The sequence below is a fragment of the Amblyomma americanum genome, chromosome 1 (assembly GCF_052857255.1).
Source record: "Amblyomma americanum isolate KBUSLIRL-KWMA chromosome 1, ASM5285725v1, whole genome shotgun sequence".
NCBI lineage: Eukaryota > Metazoa > Arthropoda > Arachnida > Ixodida > Ixodidae > Amblyomma > Amblyomma americanum.
The window spans coordinates 285,860,898-285,876,974 of record NC_135497.1 but is presented as its reverse complement, the minus strand read 5'-3'; the positions used below and the strand labels follow the sequence as shown (position 1 = coordinate 285,876,974).

Here is a 16,077-nt window from a genome sequence, read left to right as displayed (position 1 = left end):
AAAGCATGGAAAGATGAAAACATTTGAGAACAGGACAACAGTTCTTAGTGTTTTTTTTTTCTTTTACTAAGAACTGGTAGCCAGGCATCTTACGTTATTACGCCTTAAAAGAGAGAAAGAGAGACAATAATGGAAAGGCAGGAAGGTTAACTACACAATGCCCAGTTTGCTACCCCACATGTGGGGAGGGCGACGAAAGGAGCGAGAGTTATAGGAATGGAAGAACAGAGCACAGCAGGGAACGCAGTAGGGTTTGCATTAAGCTACACATATACAGTGGAACCCCGTTCATACATTTTTCAAAAAAACGTAACAGCTGGGAAAACACAACAGTGAGGAAAGGTCCGAAAATTACTGAAAACAGTGCAGCTTTGCCTTGAAACAATTTATTTCAACATCAAGTGAGCTTAGGTCTTAAAAAAATCGAGAATGGTCGATTGCCGTTTTTTCCACTCGCTGGAAAACACCACGTTTCTCGATGGCCTGGAAAGCCACATTGCTCTCAGCGTTGCTTTGAAGTGCGACGTACCTGCAGAGGAGGTCCAGAGCCGCGACGGCTTCTCCACAGCTCGGGTCCGCCAACTCCCCGGAATCATGCGGCTCGTGTTCCTCGTCGTCATCACAGTCTGAGGCTTCACTCGCGAACCCGAGTCTGCAACGATCTCGGCGATACTCTGACACTCGGACGTCACGACAGCAGCATCCACGCCGACGTAGTCATCATACGTGACTCCCGTGGCACCCAGCGCATTCAAAGCTTTACTCAGCTCTTGATCATGAGAGGCTACTTCCGTCTCTTCAGCTTCCGTGGCAGTTTCCTCTCCACCGTCCATGCGAAAGCCACACCGCGCGAAGCAGTGCTGTGCAGTTGACGCGCTCACTGCAGTCCACGCTGAAGCGGCATTCCCTTGTATCTCGGCACGCTTCGAGACGATGCTGTTAAGCGTCGAGGGTGGCAGACCAAGATCCTTGGCGATGTCGACTCTTTTCCGCGCTGGCTGCCTGTCGACTGTGTTGAGAACATCCAGCTTTTCCTCGAGGGAAAGCGCCTTGCGCTTGCGCGACGCCATCAAAGGACGACAAATCGCTCGCGGTGTTAGCGAGGCCCGACGAGGCGTAGGGAGCGTAGGTGTTGACGGGAGGACACGGACGACTCGGATGGGTTGAACCGCACAAACAAGAAAGACTGGATTAGCGAGGCCTGACGAGGCGTAGGCAGCGTAGCTGTTCACGGAAGGACACGGATGAATCGGATGGGTTGAACCGCATAAACAAGAAAGACTGGATTGCTGCGGGCCCGCGGGTTTTACTCACTTCAGCCGACAAGGCAGTGGTCATCTAGTGGCAATCTCTCCAACTCGCGTGCGGCTTTTTATGGCCTCCGAGATTACCCACGCGCGTGCAAGGGGGTGATCTCGGAGGCCATGGTCTTGTAGCCTATTCCGTAGCCAAGCCTGGCCAAGACTCGTCAAAATGACGGTTGGCGCGCGTTGCCCGGCCGGGTTCGAGGTGCCAGGTTGCGACGTATCATGCGGGAACGTTTTTCACAGCTACAACGTAACAGCGGGGTACCCAGTACATTGGATCCTATGGGAGCTATGCCGGGACCGGACGAAAACGACGTAACAGCTGGGAAAACGCAGCAGTGAGGAACGTAACAGCGGGGTTCTACTGTATATCCTATCCACCTAGGGTTTTTAACCATAATAAGTAAGCTTTTAAAAAAAAAAATGCAGCGAACTACTTAACTGAACTTTAATTCAGAGTAGCAGCTCATGTCCCTCATTTCGTTAACATGTCGAAAGTAAGGCTACTACACTCTGGACGTTGAGTAAAAGTGGAGAACCAAGTGTGTGTGTGTGTGTGTGCGCGTACAGGTGTGTGTGTGTGATGTACGCACACACATTCTGCACATTGTTAGCATTTGCCAGTTAATGTATGCTTTGTTTCAAGCACGAGACTGCAAGCACATCGCAAAGATTTCTTTTTAATTACAATGGTTGCAGGTGACATAACATGGGATTTTAGATCCTTGTCTGTCTTTTTAAAAAGGCCTCATTTGGTGTACACTTGGCAGCATCTGCCAAAATATTACTTCAGTGCATAATCACAGAGCAGCTTCGTTGGTTGATATGATACAAATCACACAGTGCAAATCATACTGGTGACACCACTGAGCACCTTCTTTTCCCCAACTCTACCAGTAAGCAGCGTTCCTCTTTGCTGCCCTCTCGCATCAGTTATTTTATCATAGTCAAAGAACACCTCATCAGTCAAGTGCTCTAATAAACATTACATTATCAGGTGCAAGTAGAGAAACATGACACCAAACAAGTGCACATTAGACAAAGCCAAGCAACTCACCATTTCCTTTTTGCTCAGTGAAAGCCTCAACATGTTGTCTTCCTCATACCTTTGAAAATAAAACAAAAGATGCACACTAATGTAGAAAATGATTTTTTCAACATTGGTTAACAGTCTTATAAATTCAAACATCCAACATTTCAGTTTACACCTCAGATGGACAAACCAAATGCATACTGTTGCCAGCATTTCATGCAAGTGGCTGTGGTAGCTGCATTAATGACGTTACATACCAAACTTTGTTTGCCCTCTCTTAAGAGCACAGAATAATTTTAGTTTGCATGTCTTAGGCAACAACATTTTTGCATGAAATACCTCGAAATCCTGCCTGCCCAATTTTTGGAGACTACTAACAATATAATTCTTAGAATTTTTTCCTAATTAGGTATTCTTTTTCAAGGCTATCCTTTCAGCATGTTTTATTCTGTTAATGGAGTATAGACACCTAATTTTGGTGGCATGTTTTCTTCTCTGCAATGATGCGGAAGACATTACTATGCATGAATCACCATGGGATGTTCACTAATTTATATTTGTATTTTTCCTGTCATCCTGTTTCGGTTTCAACAACAGAACGATGGCTGTGTTACCAAAGAGTGGTTTTATGTCACGTGAGGCATGGAAAAAAATCGATACAGTCACTGCTTCACCTTTTTAATTCCCTACAGTGCTGAAAGCAGCCAGCCTTTCTCAAGAGCCACAATGACAACGAATGTGGAAGCAGCGATTATATTGCAGTTTTTTTCATGCCTCATGTGACATAAAACCAATATTTGATGTCACAGACATCGTTTGGCTGTTGAAACTGAAACAGCATGAGAAAGAAATTTGATTATAAATAAGGGTGTGCAAATATTGAAATTTTCGAATATGAATTAGACACGAATATGAAGAAAAAGTGGCTTCGAATATCAAATCGAACATCTGTTCAGTACAAAAAAAATTTCAGAAAATGATAACACGAACAAGCGCCTACAGGAACACAGGAATAATCTATATACGGTTCATCCAGTGCGCACTAGCACCGCTGTGCTCCCACATCCGGCGCCCTTAGAAAACTTCCGGTAGCGAATTGTTTCGCTGGCGTTAGTGTGATGCTGTTGCCCTTATTTTTTTTCAAAATAGTGTGTGGTCTTTGCAACGAAAATGAACAAAACTAGACTGCCTCAGTACTGTATAAAAAACATGATGTGCACAGAAATTTATACTACTTGATTAGACAGCATGACAGTATCCAAACTATAATGAGGCCATGCAAAACAAAATCCATAAAATTACAGACTGGCAACAAAAGATTACATGATGACTAGTAAAACCTCATTCATTCGGAGTTCAAGGGACCGGAAGAAATGACCGGTTCTGCCGAAGGCCTAGGTTTGCAGAATTACGCCCCACCCCTCCCCCGAAAAAAAAAAAAAAACTGCCGAAAATGCAAAGGGGGCTCCATCGCGCTAACACCTGTAAGCCTGTGACGAGCCGCCCGTTTTGGAGTGCTGGAAGAACAACACAAATGGAAGCAAGGGGCCGGGGAACACACACTGGCATCGGAATGGTGAGACGGTTTCTAAAAAGGAAAAAGAAATAACTTGCAAGGCTCCAGTTGGCGTCCGAAAGCCGCGCCAGCGCTGGGATTAGACTACCGGCAAATGCGCGGCCCAACAGGTGCAGTTGCCACGGAGCAGCGGCAAAGCTCAGAAACCGAAACTCAAGGCCAGGCTATTTTTTTGACATAGCGACAGGGGCCTTCCGATCGTTGTCATGCCCGCTGTTACGCCCACTAAAGAGGTGCGCTGGTTACAATGCACTATGCAATAGGCGAGATTTTTGCAGGATTGCTTGCCCTATTGCAAAAACTGTACGCGCCCCTTCAGGAGGCTCACAAGACATTCCGCAAGTAGGCTGAGGTCACGCTCGGAGAGTTATGAAGGTGACAGGACACATTCTTCAGATGTGGGCATTAAATATGTAACGCATTACAGAAGGATAAAAAAAAGCGCGACGATTTCGCGTTGCGATTGTTCGAAGCGAGCCATCGGCCGTATTGTTTGCAGCAAGTGTGATATATGGAAAAGCCCACTAGCGGAATTTCTCACGAGGTCAAGCCTAGTGGCGTCAGAATGCGATCGGTCCACGTGATAAATGACGGAGAAGGAAGGGAATAGGACCTCTGTATTGTTTTCCTGAAATTTTTAGCTCGATCATCGGCTAATGTGCCCAGATCTAGTGGTTTTGCCACAGTTGAATTTATGAAAGTCTGTGCAGTATACGAGCGCTGGCGAGTATTGGGAAATTTTTGAATTCGGAAATTCTCGAATTTCAATTTCTTGAATACGAATACGCATCGAATATGAAACATATTTGATTAATATTTGAAATTCTGAATATTCGCATACCCCTAATTATAAATTATTTAGCTGTCGTAGGAGAATACTAAGTGGTAATCCATGTACAGTAAAAGATCGTTGGTTTGAACTTATGGTTAACTCGAACTGACGCCCAGGTCCCGGCACAGCTCTGTGCATTTCAATGGGGGAAACTCCCGATAATTCGAACAAGTCGGCATCCGCTATGGTTGATTCGAACTAGGAGCCCTTGGCTCACACTGCTCCTCAAGGTTGGAAGTTGACCCATAGTGAGTACAATGCGCTGGAAATGTACTAGAGATGTAAAACAATTGAAAAGAAAAAGGCCGAGCGCACGAGGCTGGCACAGCCTGCGCTCCGGTGCATGCTGAAGCAGGTTTAATGCCTTATGCATTGCCGCAAAAACGAAAACACACACCCAAAGGTTAGGTGTCTAAACTCCTTTAACAAAGAAAATGCACCCTGGGTCAAATCCAGAAAGCACACTTACTGTACTCGTTCCTGCAATGCCTTGTTCTGCTTTGCCTTGTGGCTGTCGTAAGCATCCTGAAATGATAAAAATTAGTGCTTTCAATTAATGTGATCTCTTGGGGGCAAGCTGACTGTAGAGAGGCCAATTTCTCCAGAAAAATGAGTAGCAGACAGCATAGATCTCCAAACCTTCTGCTGAACACCAAGAGCAAGCGCAACTTACAAAACTCTCTCACCGGTGTCAGTATAGCACATTGCATGGTGGTGCAGCTGAAGTGTGACAAAATCACAAAGGGATGGCAGGAATTTGCATCCCACAAATCAGCTGTGTACAAAAAGTTGGTTGTTGTTGCCCTAATGATGGCCAATGACAATGCAGGCATGCACCGAACAGATCGTGGTGTCAATGCTTGTTCTGCACCACCTCTACTCTAAATTTGCTCTTTCCTGAGTATGGCTCCCATTGCTCCAGCCATTCACATTTGCAGGAGTGCTGTTCTACCAGCACCACACAAAACCAGATGGTGGCACCTTCCTTGCCGATAGGAATGTACCTTTTATTGATGTAGTGCGTGGTTCATAGCAGAGAGGACACTGCACACCCAATAAAGTGCACAGGAGAAGCAGTGGCCTGTAATTTAAAAATTTTTCAGGTGCACCCACAGAACACATGACAAAAATTTTTTTTCCTATTTTTGAACTGCCAACTTCAAAACTCTACAACTCTAGCTCTGTGATAGCCACGGTGATAATTTTACTCATACAGGATTCTTTAATATCAGGACAAACTAATGGCTTAATGGCACACAGTTTAGCAAATTCCCTGCAAAAAAAAGTTTTTAAAACGTCCATGACAAAAATTTTACATAACATATTACATAAGTGTACACAGGGAGACTTGCATTACATGAAATTAAATGGCATATCTGAAATCAGTACACGCAAATTACCGTATGTACTCGCACAATGAACACACCCTCCACTTTTGTCAATGAGAATTTACTTTTTTTTTTTTACCCTCATGTAAAAAACATGCACCTGATCATCAGAGCTGGTGTTCAACGTGTTCCCTTTACCTCACTGCAATTGGCCAACACCGTCAATTATCACAAAATCATCAGATCAAGCCATCATAACAAACACGCTTTGGAGCTAAAGATGGCAAACACCAGCCAGACACGAACGCGAGTGACGTGGGGACGCAACTTGTTGACTGTGCGCTTTTGTTGCTAATGAATGGACGGGCGAGTGGACTGGCGGGCGAGCTTGCAAGCATATAGACACGTGTTATGAAATTTCGGCTCCCACATTGAAATTTGTCGAAACCAATTTTTTCCAACGTAATAACCCTCCCCCACAAAAGTCTGTTCCTTATGACATTAAATATGTTAAAATATAAGACTTCAATGCCACTTAATTAATAAAAACTTTTTAAAGACCCTTTCCCCCTTACCTTAATTTGATTTCACTTTTTGAACATTAGCACTGCATTGTCACGAGCCAACAATACTAACAGATATTGAAACTTGTCTGCCAAAGCGTGGCTGCCCTGACCCTTGTCAGCTGCATTTCCACCAGCTATGATAATTACCTGACATCCCTCTATTCTTTGCACTAGTTTTCTGTGCCTTTTCGAAACAGCATGCCAGATGCAGCCCCGTGTGGTACGCTGCGACAAATGACGTCTCATCCTTTTGCAGAAACTTGACTGTTACCGAGTAACCATCAAAGGCAGCAGCACTGACCTTAATTTCAATGGGACCATCAAAAAATTCATTTCGCAATTCTTCCATAACACTAGTGCTCAAGGCTTTCCTCTTTGCTCGTTCGAGGAGCCGTTCCCGCCGTTCCTTTTCAGTCTCGTCGCCATCTGCAATTTAATTACATAGTATAAGCACATTTCATACTGAAAATCAGCATTCTCAAAATGAAAGCGATCACTGAACGTGAAACAGAAAAACTTGCACAAAGAATCAAAAAGCGTGTGAGTGAGGCGACACACATATAAAGAGTGCCACTAGTACACAGCTGCAGGAGGAAGGCTCCCTGCAACTGTGCTGCAATAGCTTGCAGTGGCTAAAGTGGGTTCCAAGAAAATGAAATCTCCATCCACATTGAGCTTTCCAAGATTGATTATGGTGCCAGAGCATGACCAAATATAGAACCCCATTGTTACGTTCTCCTGGATGCTGCATTTTCCTAGCTGCTACGTTTTCTTGAGCCAGTCCTATCCAACCTCCCATAAGGAACTCATGCAATACAGACTCTGCTGTTATGTTGCGATCGTGGTGGGGCTTCCGCATGCTACATAGCAAACGCTACTTCACGATGGCACTTTACCTCATGCCAGCATTTTGACAGCCTACGTTTCGCATGCTTAGAACGATGACGGCAGACCGGCCAAAGCGAGACTCAATTCCATCGGTGCTTGGCCGCCACAGAGTTCAGCGACTGTATACTCCGTGTCATACACCAGGTGCAACGCTGTGAAAGGTACGGAAGTAGTCCGCACGAGAAAATAAAGGGAGGCGTGTTACTCCGTGCCTGTTCTGTGGCTGAGTTGTGTAAGGCACGAAGAAGGGACAGCGTGTAGTCAGTAGTAAGAGTGCATTTATTCCAGCTCATGACAACTGTGTCATGTAGGAAGCCTGGAGGCAAACCGTTTACAATGCTTTGCTCACCACAAGAAGCACACTACCTTTTGGTCGCGGATGGAGGCAGCGCAAACAAGAGCACTAGCTTTGACAGCGTTGCACCTGATGTATGAAGCGGAGTATATCATGTTGCACCTATGCACACCACACTTACGGGGGGTGGCACGTATTTTGTTGTGGCTGTTCGTGCAGTTCCATCGCTACAGCGGCATGAGTGCTAACAACCGAAGCCATGAAAACTACGCAGAAGTGTATACACGTGCCCGACCTTCGTCCACTCCGCGCACCTTCCCACTTCACTACTGCCTCCTTTCCGCCAACTCAGGCAGATTAAGAGCCATCCAAGGACAATCTGTGCATGCAAACAATTGCGAGAGAAACAAAGCCTTGCAAATTCAAGAGAAGCATGGGATCCTTACTAGCAGTAAAAAAAAAGACTGCAGACACTGATGGACACTTTTTTTTTATGTGTATTTCCCAGCTAATGCATTTCCCAGCCGGTATGGTTTTTTTTTTTCATTGTCTCATGAAAAATGTTAACAGCAGGGTTCCATGGTTATGAAAGTGACAATGCCATGCCCCATCCTGACATATTCCCTCAAATGCACACACACCTCCTTTAAAAAAATCCAGGATAAAATGGGCCTCCAAGTTCATCCCATTCAAATTATTTTATTTTCTTGGTGATACGTGTCAAGTGTATTCACACCATTTTTTTCGTTCTCAATTGTTTCCAAATTCAGATGCCTACATCCCTGCACGGCATAAATTTCACAATGTATGACAAAACAAATGGTTGAATTGTGCATCTGTGTTCTAAACTGGAACCAGAATGTCCAAGACAGATTACCGTAGTGCACAGGAGCCAGCTTTGGTGGTCTATACACCTTTGTTGCTTTCTTGTCTTGCTCTCCTTTTTCATCGTCAATAGTCCCTGTGGACTCGTCACCACTCTGAAATAACAATAAAGCTGCTGAAATGATGTTCCTTAAACATTGAAAAAAGTTCCAATGACGTCAGGAGCAAAATTTAAAGCCCACGAAAGCAAAAATTTTAGACAACAAACAAAACAAAAACATTAAAAGCAGCATGTAGCCACTTCTCATAAGAACGAAGATTGCCTACTTCAGCTTCAAGGGCTGCTGGATTGGCTCTGAACCTCAAAGGGTCATCAGCATCTGAAAATAATAATAAATAAATAAATAAATAATACAGCAATAATAACTTGTGCTAGTTCATGCATGTTTTGTTGCGACAAAGCATGGCTGTGTACACCATCCACCCTAAACTTTTCATGCAAAGGCACCATGGAGAAGCGCAAAGGTTTGAACGCGAGACAGTAGGAAAAGCAAATAAAACCCTGAAAACTGTTTGGCTGAGAGCAACATATGGTTGAGATATGCCAATCAGTTAGCTTACAGGTTTTGACAGCCTGCCCAAAACAGCCACATTTTTGTTTCAAGAAGCAAGAGGGATGGTAGGGAGCTCCCAAATCTACTCAAAAAACATACAGTGCATGTTACAGTCCTGCAAGTACAGCTAGAAATTTCATCACCTCACATGAAACAAGCAGCATAGATGGCAACAAACGCCATACTGATGTCAAACAGGCCCTGAACTTGAGCAAAAGTGGAAGTTTGTTGGTAAGGCATGATTTGGAGAGGGGCTTAGTGCAAGAGGGACAAAAACAAGAGAGGAACACAGGCTGAGTGCTCGTCCTGTGTACCTCTCATGTCCTTGTTTCTCTCGCGCTAAGCCCCCTTCCAAATTGGGCCCTAAACCACTTGCTGACCATGGTGAGTAAACATAGTTGGCAAGCAGAGCACATCGCCCTGAACATCACTGACAAGTTGCATAGTCCTTATGTGCCACCAATGTGTGCCGTCAGTGTCCGCAGTTACTCTGCCAGCCACTGATGATGGCAGGTGGGCAGGGTCATAGTAGGCAAAGGAGGGACATGATTGTGGTAGGCACAGCATCACTCCTGGAGAGACAAGTCAAGAACAAAATGGGGGAGGGAATTTGAGCTGAGGGGACAGCAAGAAATTTGTATGCATCATTTTCAATTCCTCTGAACTTTACAACAAGGTCTGTAAAATTTATTCAGTAAAAATTGTTCTGGGAGATCATTATTTCTAAGAGACTTACAACACGGACAAAATTCTAAATTTGCCTGGCGGACAGTGTATTATGAAACACCATATCACAGGTTGATGACATGTACATGGTCAATGTGAACAAAGAAAAAGGACAGCACCTTTTCCCTCTGCAAATGCTAAGCAGCGAAATATACACTTGAAATAAAAATGGCATTGCATTCTCGCTTTCTCTGTCTTGTGAATACACCTGGCTGGTGAACTGTCCACTAAATCATCATTATGCCACAAATTTGTTCTCTAACTCATCTGTCGAGTGAACTCCCAGCTGGTGCTTAACCTATTCCAAGCTTTTTCTCAAAATGGACAAAGAGGTGTTTCAGGGCACTTCTGAACTCGTCAGTGCAATATAAATTCACGACATACAGTAAAACCTTGTTAATTCGAACTCGTTGGGACAGCAAAAAAAATATATGAATTAACCAAGCAGAGCTAATACAGTCGAGTCCACTTATAACAATATTCAAGTGCCATGAAAATTCAATTGTTATAACCGATAATTGTTATAAACGGGTTGCACGAAAAAAAAGCATAACAACTGCAAAGAGGGGCCACGGACGGCTAGTGACATGAGAGCTCCGCCGAGGCATCGTTTTGGGGGTCCCGAAAGGGGCCTTGTAAAAAATACGAGAAGGTTGCCACGGTTGCCTCTCAGCTTGAGAAATCCCGAAGAAACGCTGGGGTGAAATCGCCACAAGCATCTCGCAACATACTTCTCACTGGCTTGCACGAGAAAGCCCCATGTCCGTCAGCCTTGCTTGCCTCACGCGAAGCTTGCCGACATCCTTCTCTATGGCCTCTCCAGCCACCACCTGGCTGGAAGTCCACATTGTTAATCAGCAGGGCAAGCTGCTTTGCCTTTGTGGCCAGAATCAGCCCACTGATAGGCAAGTTCTGGGCACGGGCACCAAGAAACCACTCGTAGAGGGCCTCCTCCACCTCCTTATAGGCACCTTGTCGAACGCGTTTGCGCCCACTGTCAAGCGAGCACTTTAACGTCTCAGCGGAGTAGATGATCGTCGATACCGTCGGTTGCGATAGTGCGTACTTCTTAACCAAGTCACGCACTTTCTTACCGTCTCTGTAGTCCTTCATGATACTGCACTTAGTCTCCAAATTGATAGCAGTGCGCTTTCTTTTCACCGGCAACATTGTTTGATAATCTGCGGGCACACCAGCCGTCTTCCGTTTCGGCGGCGATTCAAGCGAGATGGAGAAACCACGTGGCCAGAAACGACTTCGACGCAATCAACACAAAAACCAAATTCGTTGGCAGAACTGCGCGGAATGAGAGGCGAGCGAGCAGATCAGCGCTGTCGGTGTGTTGGCGAGGTCCATTCGTGTTTTGGAGGGTGGCGCGGCGTAGAGGTATGGGTAAAAGGGCAGGGGGAGTGAGGCGCGTGAGGCTGGCTATGCAGAGAAGGCCGGAAAACGGGTTCTGTTGTATGAGCGCGCGGCGGGGAGGGCGCAGCGGCTGGAATTTCTTCTTTTTTGTTTCTTTTCAAGGATTTCATATTCAATTACCTTTTGGTACGAGCACTCAGGAGCCTGACTTCATTGTTATAACCGATAATGCGGCATGGGGGCATTGTAGTAAGCGGGTTATTTTACCATAGAAAACGTACAAAAGTGGACGGCGCAGCAGCTTTTCATTGTTGTAACCGATATATTGTTAAAACCGGTATCGTTACAAGTGGGCTCGACTGTAATAAGACCCAGGCAAAAAATTTTGTTGCAGGAACGCACTACCTACACTGGACAAATTTTGCAATTACTATATACCAAAATAAAAAAGGCGGACTCTACATACATACATAGGCTGGCTCTTGTGATTGGAGTACTGGTGCTGGGACACTTCGCATATCAAGTATCAACATCACTATGCGGCTTTGAGGGGCTGTCTCTTCACCGGTTTGCGGCAAAAATCGGGATTGGGCATTCTTGCATAGCACACCAGCTCTTCGAATTAACTGTGCTGGTGCAAGCCGCCACTTCGAATTACATGGTCACATTTGCATTAGAAAGTGCAGGACTGCAGGAGTTCTTCGAATTATCTAGGATTTTGAATTATCAAGGTTTTACTGCACTGCAGATCTCTCACTGACTTGATGGTGAACTCCATAATATAATCATGGCAGAATATTAATGATACACATTGACAATTACACAAATAGTATATAAAATTTCTCAAGCGCACATCACAATGAATACAAAATGATAAATTACACGGTCAACTGACATGCATTTCACAGAGCTGGGTAACACTTTCTGCTGAAAGCCAGCTGCTAGAACTGCAGTATCAATGTGATGCAGTGGCAGGTAAACTTACCAACAGTTCCCGTGGTAGCTGTTTTGACTATTTTGTCAATCTGGTATTTCAGTTTCTGGTCTATGGGGCGAATTCTTTCCAGGACCTAGAAGTGTCAAGCACATTTTTCAGCAAGCACACAGCTCTGACACACAAGGTCATGTGAGATCAGCCTACCGAACGCTGCACAAAAGACTGTTAGCACTGGAAGCAGAGATCTGAACTAAATTTGGCAGAGGCAACTGTGCCCGCAAAAGCTGAGGGCCATACTATTTTTCTCTCTACAGGACTCCCTTTCTCTTTTTATCCTGTTGGGACCATCGCCTTAGCCAATTTCTTAGGCTGCATTGGTAGTGCTAGCACAGTAGTCCTGGGTGCCTCTGCCCCGCAAGCTGTTAGCTCTTTTTAAAAAGATAGCATTTAGGTTCCAGTGTAAAAAAACCATAGGGTTTCTCCGTAATTAAATTTCCTGATTGATTCAGAGGATTGCGCCGTCATCAGCACCAGAAAATTTGAAAACCAGAGAACTAGGTAGAATGTTCAAGTAGTACCTCCCTTGGATTATCATATCGGATTATACTAAGCCCTGACCCATTCTTCTACCTTAATCCCCCACTAATCCACCTTAATCCATTTTCTGGGGGTGAGCCTAAGTACTTCCAAAATTTGGGTCAGCCTTTGGAATATATGGGGGTGGGACAACTTCCAAGTCAGGGTTCATGCTGGTTCCGAGCTCCAAAATTCAAGTTTTCAAGGACTTTAAAGCACTTGCCAATAATTTTTTCATGGATTAACAAACACATTGGCTAATCAAAACAATATTCTCTTCATACTAAAGAAGCCACACAAGCTAAGTGCTCTTAAGTCACAGCTTTCATGAAACCTCAGCTTCCTCCTTTTTCCAGCTGAACACTGACGCTGAGAATGCCTTATGCTTTCTCTCTAGCATTGTTTGTCAAATCATTAGCCGTTATCATCGCCCATGTCATGTCATTAGTAGCTTATGTTTTGTTACAGAAGCTGGAACAGAATTAACTGGTTGAACTGAATTGTACTGGTTGTTTGGGAAAGAAAATGGCGCAGTACAGTCGAGCCCACATATAACGGCCCCACTTAAGATGAACTTTCGCTTATAACAAACGAGACCTACGCGACCGTCAAAATATACATTGTTTCAATGGCACAAAATCACACGTATAACGAACACAATTAAGCCCTGCTGATCGGTTACAGCGAACGGACGGCGTAAACCCGGCGCCGCGATGCGAAGTAACCTGTCTCCAACCCCTTTGTGCGCCCAGCGCCCGGTTTGTTTTCGGTCCGAGCCTCATCGCAAGTGAACTGCCCACCCCGTTTCGTGCCGCTCTCAAGCGAGCTACCCTTTCCCCGCCGACGCGCCTTCCAAGATCGCCTTCCCTCACCTCCTCGCAACTCCGCTTCCCCCTCCTCACTCTCTTGCAAATCCGCGCGTGGCCTCCACGATCAACCGCGCTGCCACCGGTGCCGATCGCGGAGGCCACGGTCCGTGAAGCAGGCCTTCCGTGGGAGCCAAGAGGTGGCTGCACTGACGCTCACGGACGCCCCCCATTGGACTCTCTCCATCGCGCGCTTTGGTCACTTTTGTTGTGTTGCGGACGTTTCGTTGGCTTCGTTCAAATCTCGGGCCCTGGTTGTAATTCGGAATGGCGGACGGGAACACCGTGCCCATTTCCATTGTGTTCAGCGGTAGAGATGATGAAAGCGGCCAGGGCGGAGGTGACGGCCACTGGCGAGAGCAGAACTGCTTCCGCAAGGCCGGCTTCGTCAAGTGTCTGATGCCAGGCCTGATGCTTCGGAAGATGACCAACCCAGCGGCGATTTGTAGCAGCGCGTCGTCGACTCCGACATGGGGGGTCATGAGATTGGTTGGAATGATTTTATTTCTGTCAACGACGACGCCGACACCGCAGAACCGTGCACGAACGAGGGCATCACTCCTGAAGTGCGGGACGAGTGATGCGGAGGAATCGGATGAAGATGAAACTTCGGAGCCAGCACCCATAAGCGCACCTGTAGCAACGGGCTACACAGAGACCCTCAGACAACTTGTCTATGCCAAGTGCCGCAGCAAAGTGCACGCTTCTGTTGTAAATAAACTGGAAACCTCCCTCATCGGATCTGCGCTGCAAAAACAGACGCCCATCACGGACTCTTCCGCAAAGAAAAAATTTAGTGTTTTAACAAGCAACTGCCTTTAAAGCTATAGTCCACTTACTACGAACTTCGGGATATAACGAACGGACACCGCGTGACGCTCATGTTCGTTATAAGCGGGCTCGACTGTATCTGTCTCACATATCCGCCATAAGGGAAGTGATAAAGGAGGGACTGAGAAATAAAGGAGGGACTGAGAAAACAAAGGAAGAAAGAGGTGCGGTAGTGGAGGGCTCCGGAATAATTTTGACCACCTGGGGATCTTTAACCTGCACTGACATCACACAGCACATGGGTGTCTTTGTAATTCGCCCCCATCCAAGTGGTGTCAGTACATGTTAAAAAACCACAGGTGGTCGAAATTATTCTGGAGCCCTCCACTGCGGCACCTCTTTCTTCCTTTCTTCTCTCACTCCCTCCTCTAACCCTTCCCTTACAGCACAGTTCAGGTGTCCCCAGATATGTGAGACAGATACTGTGCCATTTCCATTCCCCCAAAACCAATTTTCATTTTCATTTTCACCTTTCCCCAAAAACCAATTTTCATTTTCATTTTCACCCTTCCAGAGTGAATGGTTACAGCGATCTGTGCACAAAAACCTGTCTCGGCGCACCGCAGTTTGTTGGTACAAACAGCCAGGGATGACGACACCTTCATTTTGTGACATTTTCTAGCTTATAAAAGCTCAGTTTTCAGTTAGTCTTTTTCATCAGAACGCAGTGACCTAATAATATAGGCCAACTTCAATTTGTCCTTAATGTCTTTTCAAGGGTTAGGTAATGTGTATGTAAAGAAATAAGGAAACGAAAAAGCAGAAACAGCAGTTCCCCGTAAAGAAGCGCCAAGCTTGAGTAAAGTGCTACAAAGCAGAAACAGACGGCAACAGAAACCTGGGCGCCCTTGGAGACACCCGAACGGCGGCGCCCCGAAGAGAACGGACAAAAGACCACCAACAACCCGGCGCCTTTAAGTGGCAGCGACATTAGGGAGAGCCACGCGGTCGGCTACAGACGGCGCTTCAGCTACACGCCCGCAAGCGGTCTCCTTCCCGAATGAACTCCAGATGTCAAACACGGCGCAAGTGTGGGGTGGGGACCACCAAACCATGTGCACCTGCGGGGGAGAAAGAGTGGCTCGTGGACATTGAGGGTGAAAAAGCGTGTGGACGGGGCCAGTGCGAAAAGAACAGTCGTCGGAAGAAGACGTGTGTAATGCCTCTTGAATATAGCCAATGTTTTTGTTATCGTTAAACAGTTTTGACCCTGTGTGATTTTTCCGCTGTTATTCGAACCCCAAAAGTTTAAAGTTCAGAGTTGTAGCATTATCGCTAGATTTAAAAGAAGCTACTATATATACATTACATGGTGCCGAAACCCGGGATGAGAAGACAGCGGTGAAATCCGAACGGACCACGAGGGACTGCAAAGACTGAGCTGAAGAAACGACAACATGGAAAAGCTCAAGGCCAAGAGGAGAAGTCGACGAGGGCAGAACACCATCATAATCAACGAGGCCACAGCAGTGCTGCCGACAGCCGACGTTCATCAACTGACAGCGCTGCTGCACT

General features: G+C 45.8%; 1 protein-coding gene across 1 annotated transcript in view; it reads right to left on the bottom strand.

Annotated features, from left to right (window-relative positions):
- LOC144115218 (neuroguidin-like) overlaps positions 1 to 16,077 on the bottom strand; it is a 40,589-nt gene that overhangs the window by 18,579 nt on the left and 5,933 nt on the right. The window contains exons 4-9 of the mRNA XM_077649495.1: positions 12,338 to 12,422; positions 8,978 to 9,030; positions 8,703 to 8,805; positions 6,944 to 7,068; positions 5,218 to 5,273; positions 2,365 to 2,413 (exon numbers count right to left, since the gene is read on the bottom strand). Coding sequence (XP_077505621.1) covers positions 2,365 to 2,413; positions 5,218 to 5,273; positions 6,944 to 7,068; positions 8,703 to 8,805; positions 8,978 to 9,030; positions 12,338 to 12,422 — 471 coding nt within the window. The remainder of the gene's footprint in view (positions 1 to 2,364; positions 2,414 to 5,217; positions 5,274 to 6,943; positions 7,069 to 8,702; positions 8,806 to 8,977; positions 9,031 to 12,337; positions 12,423 to 16,077) is intronic.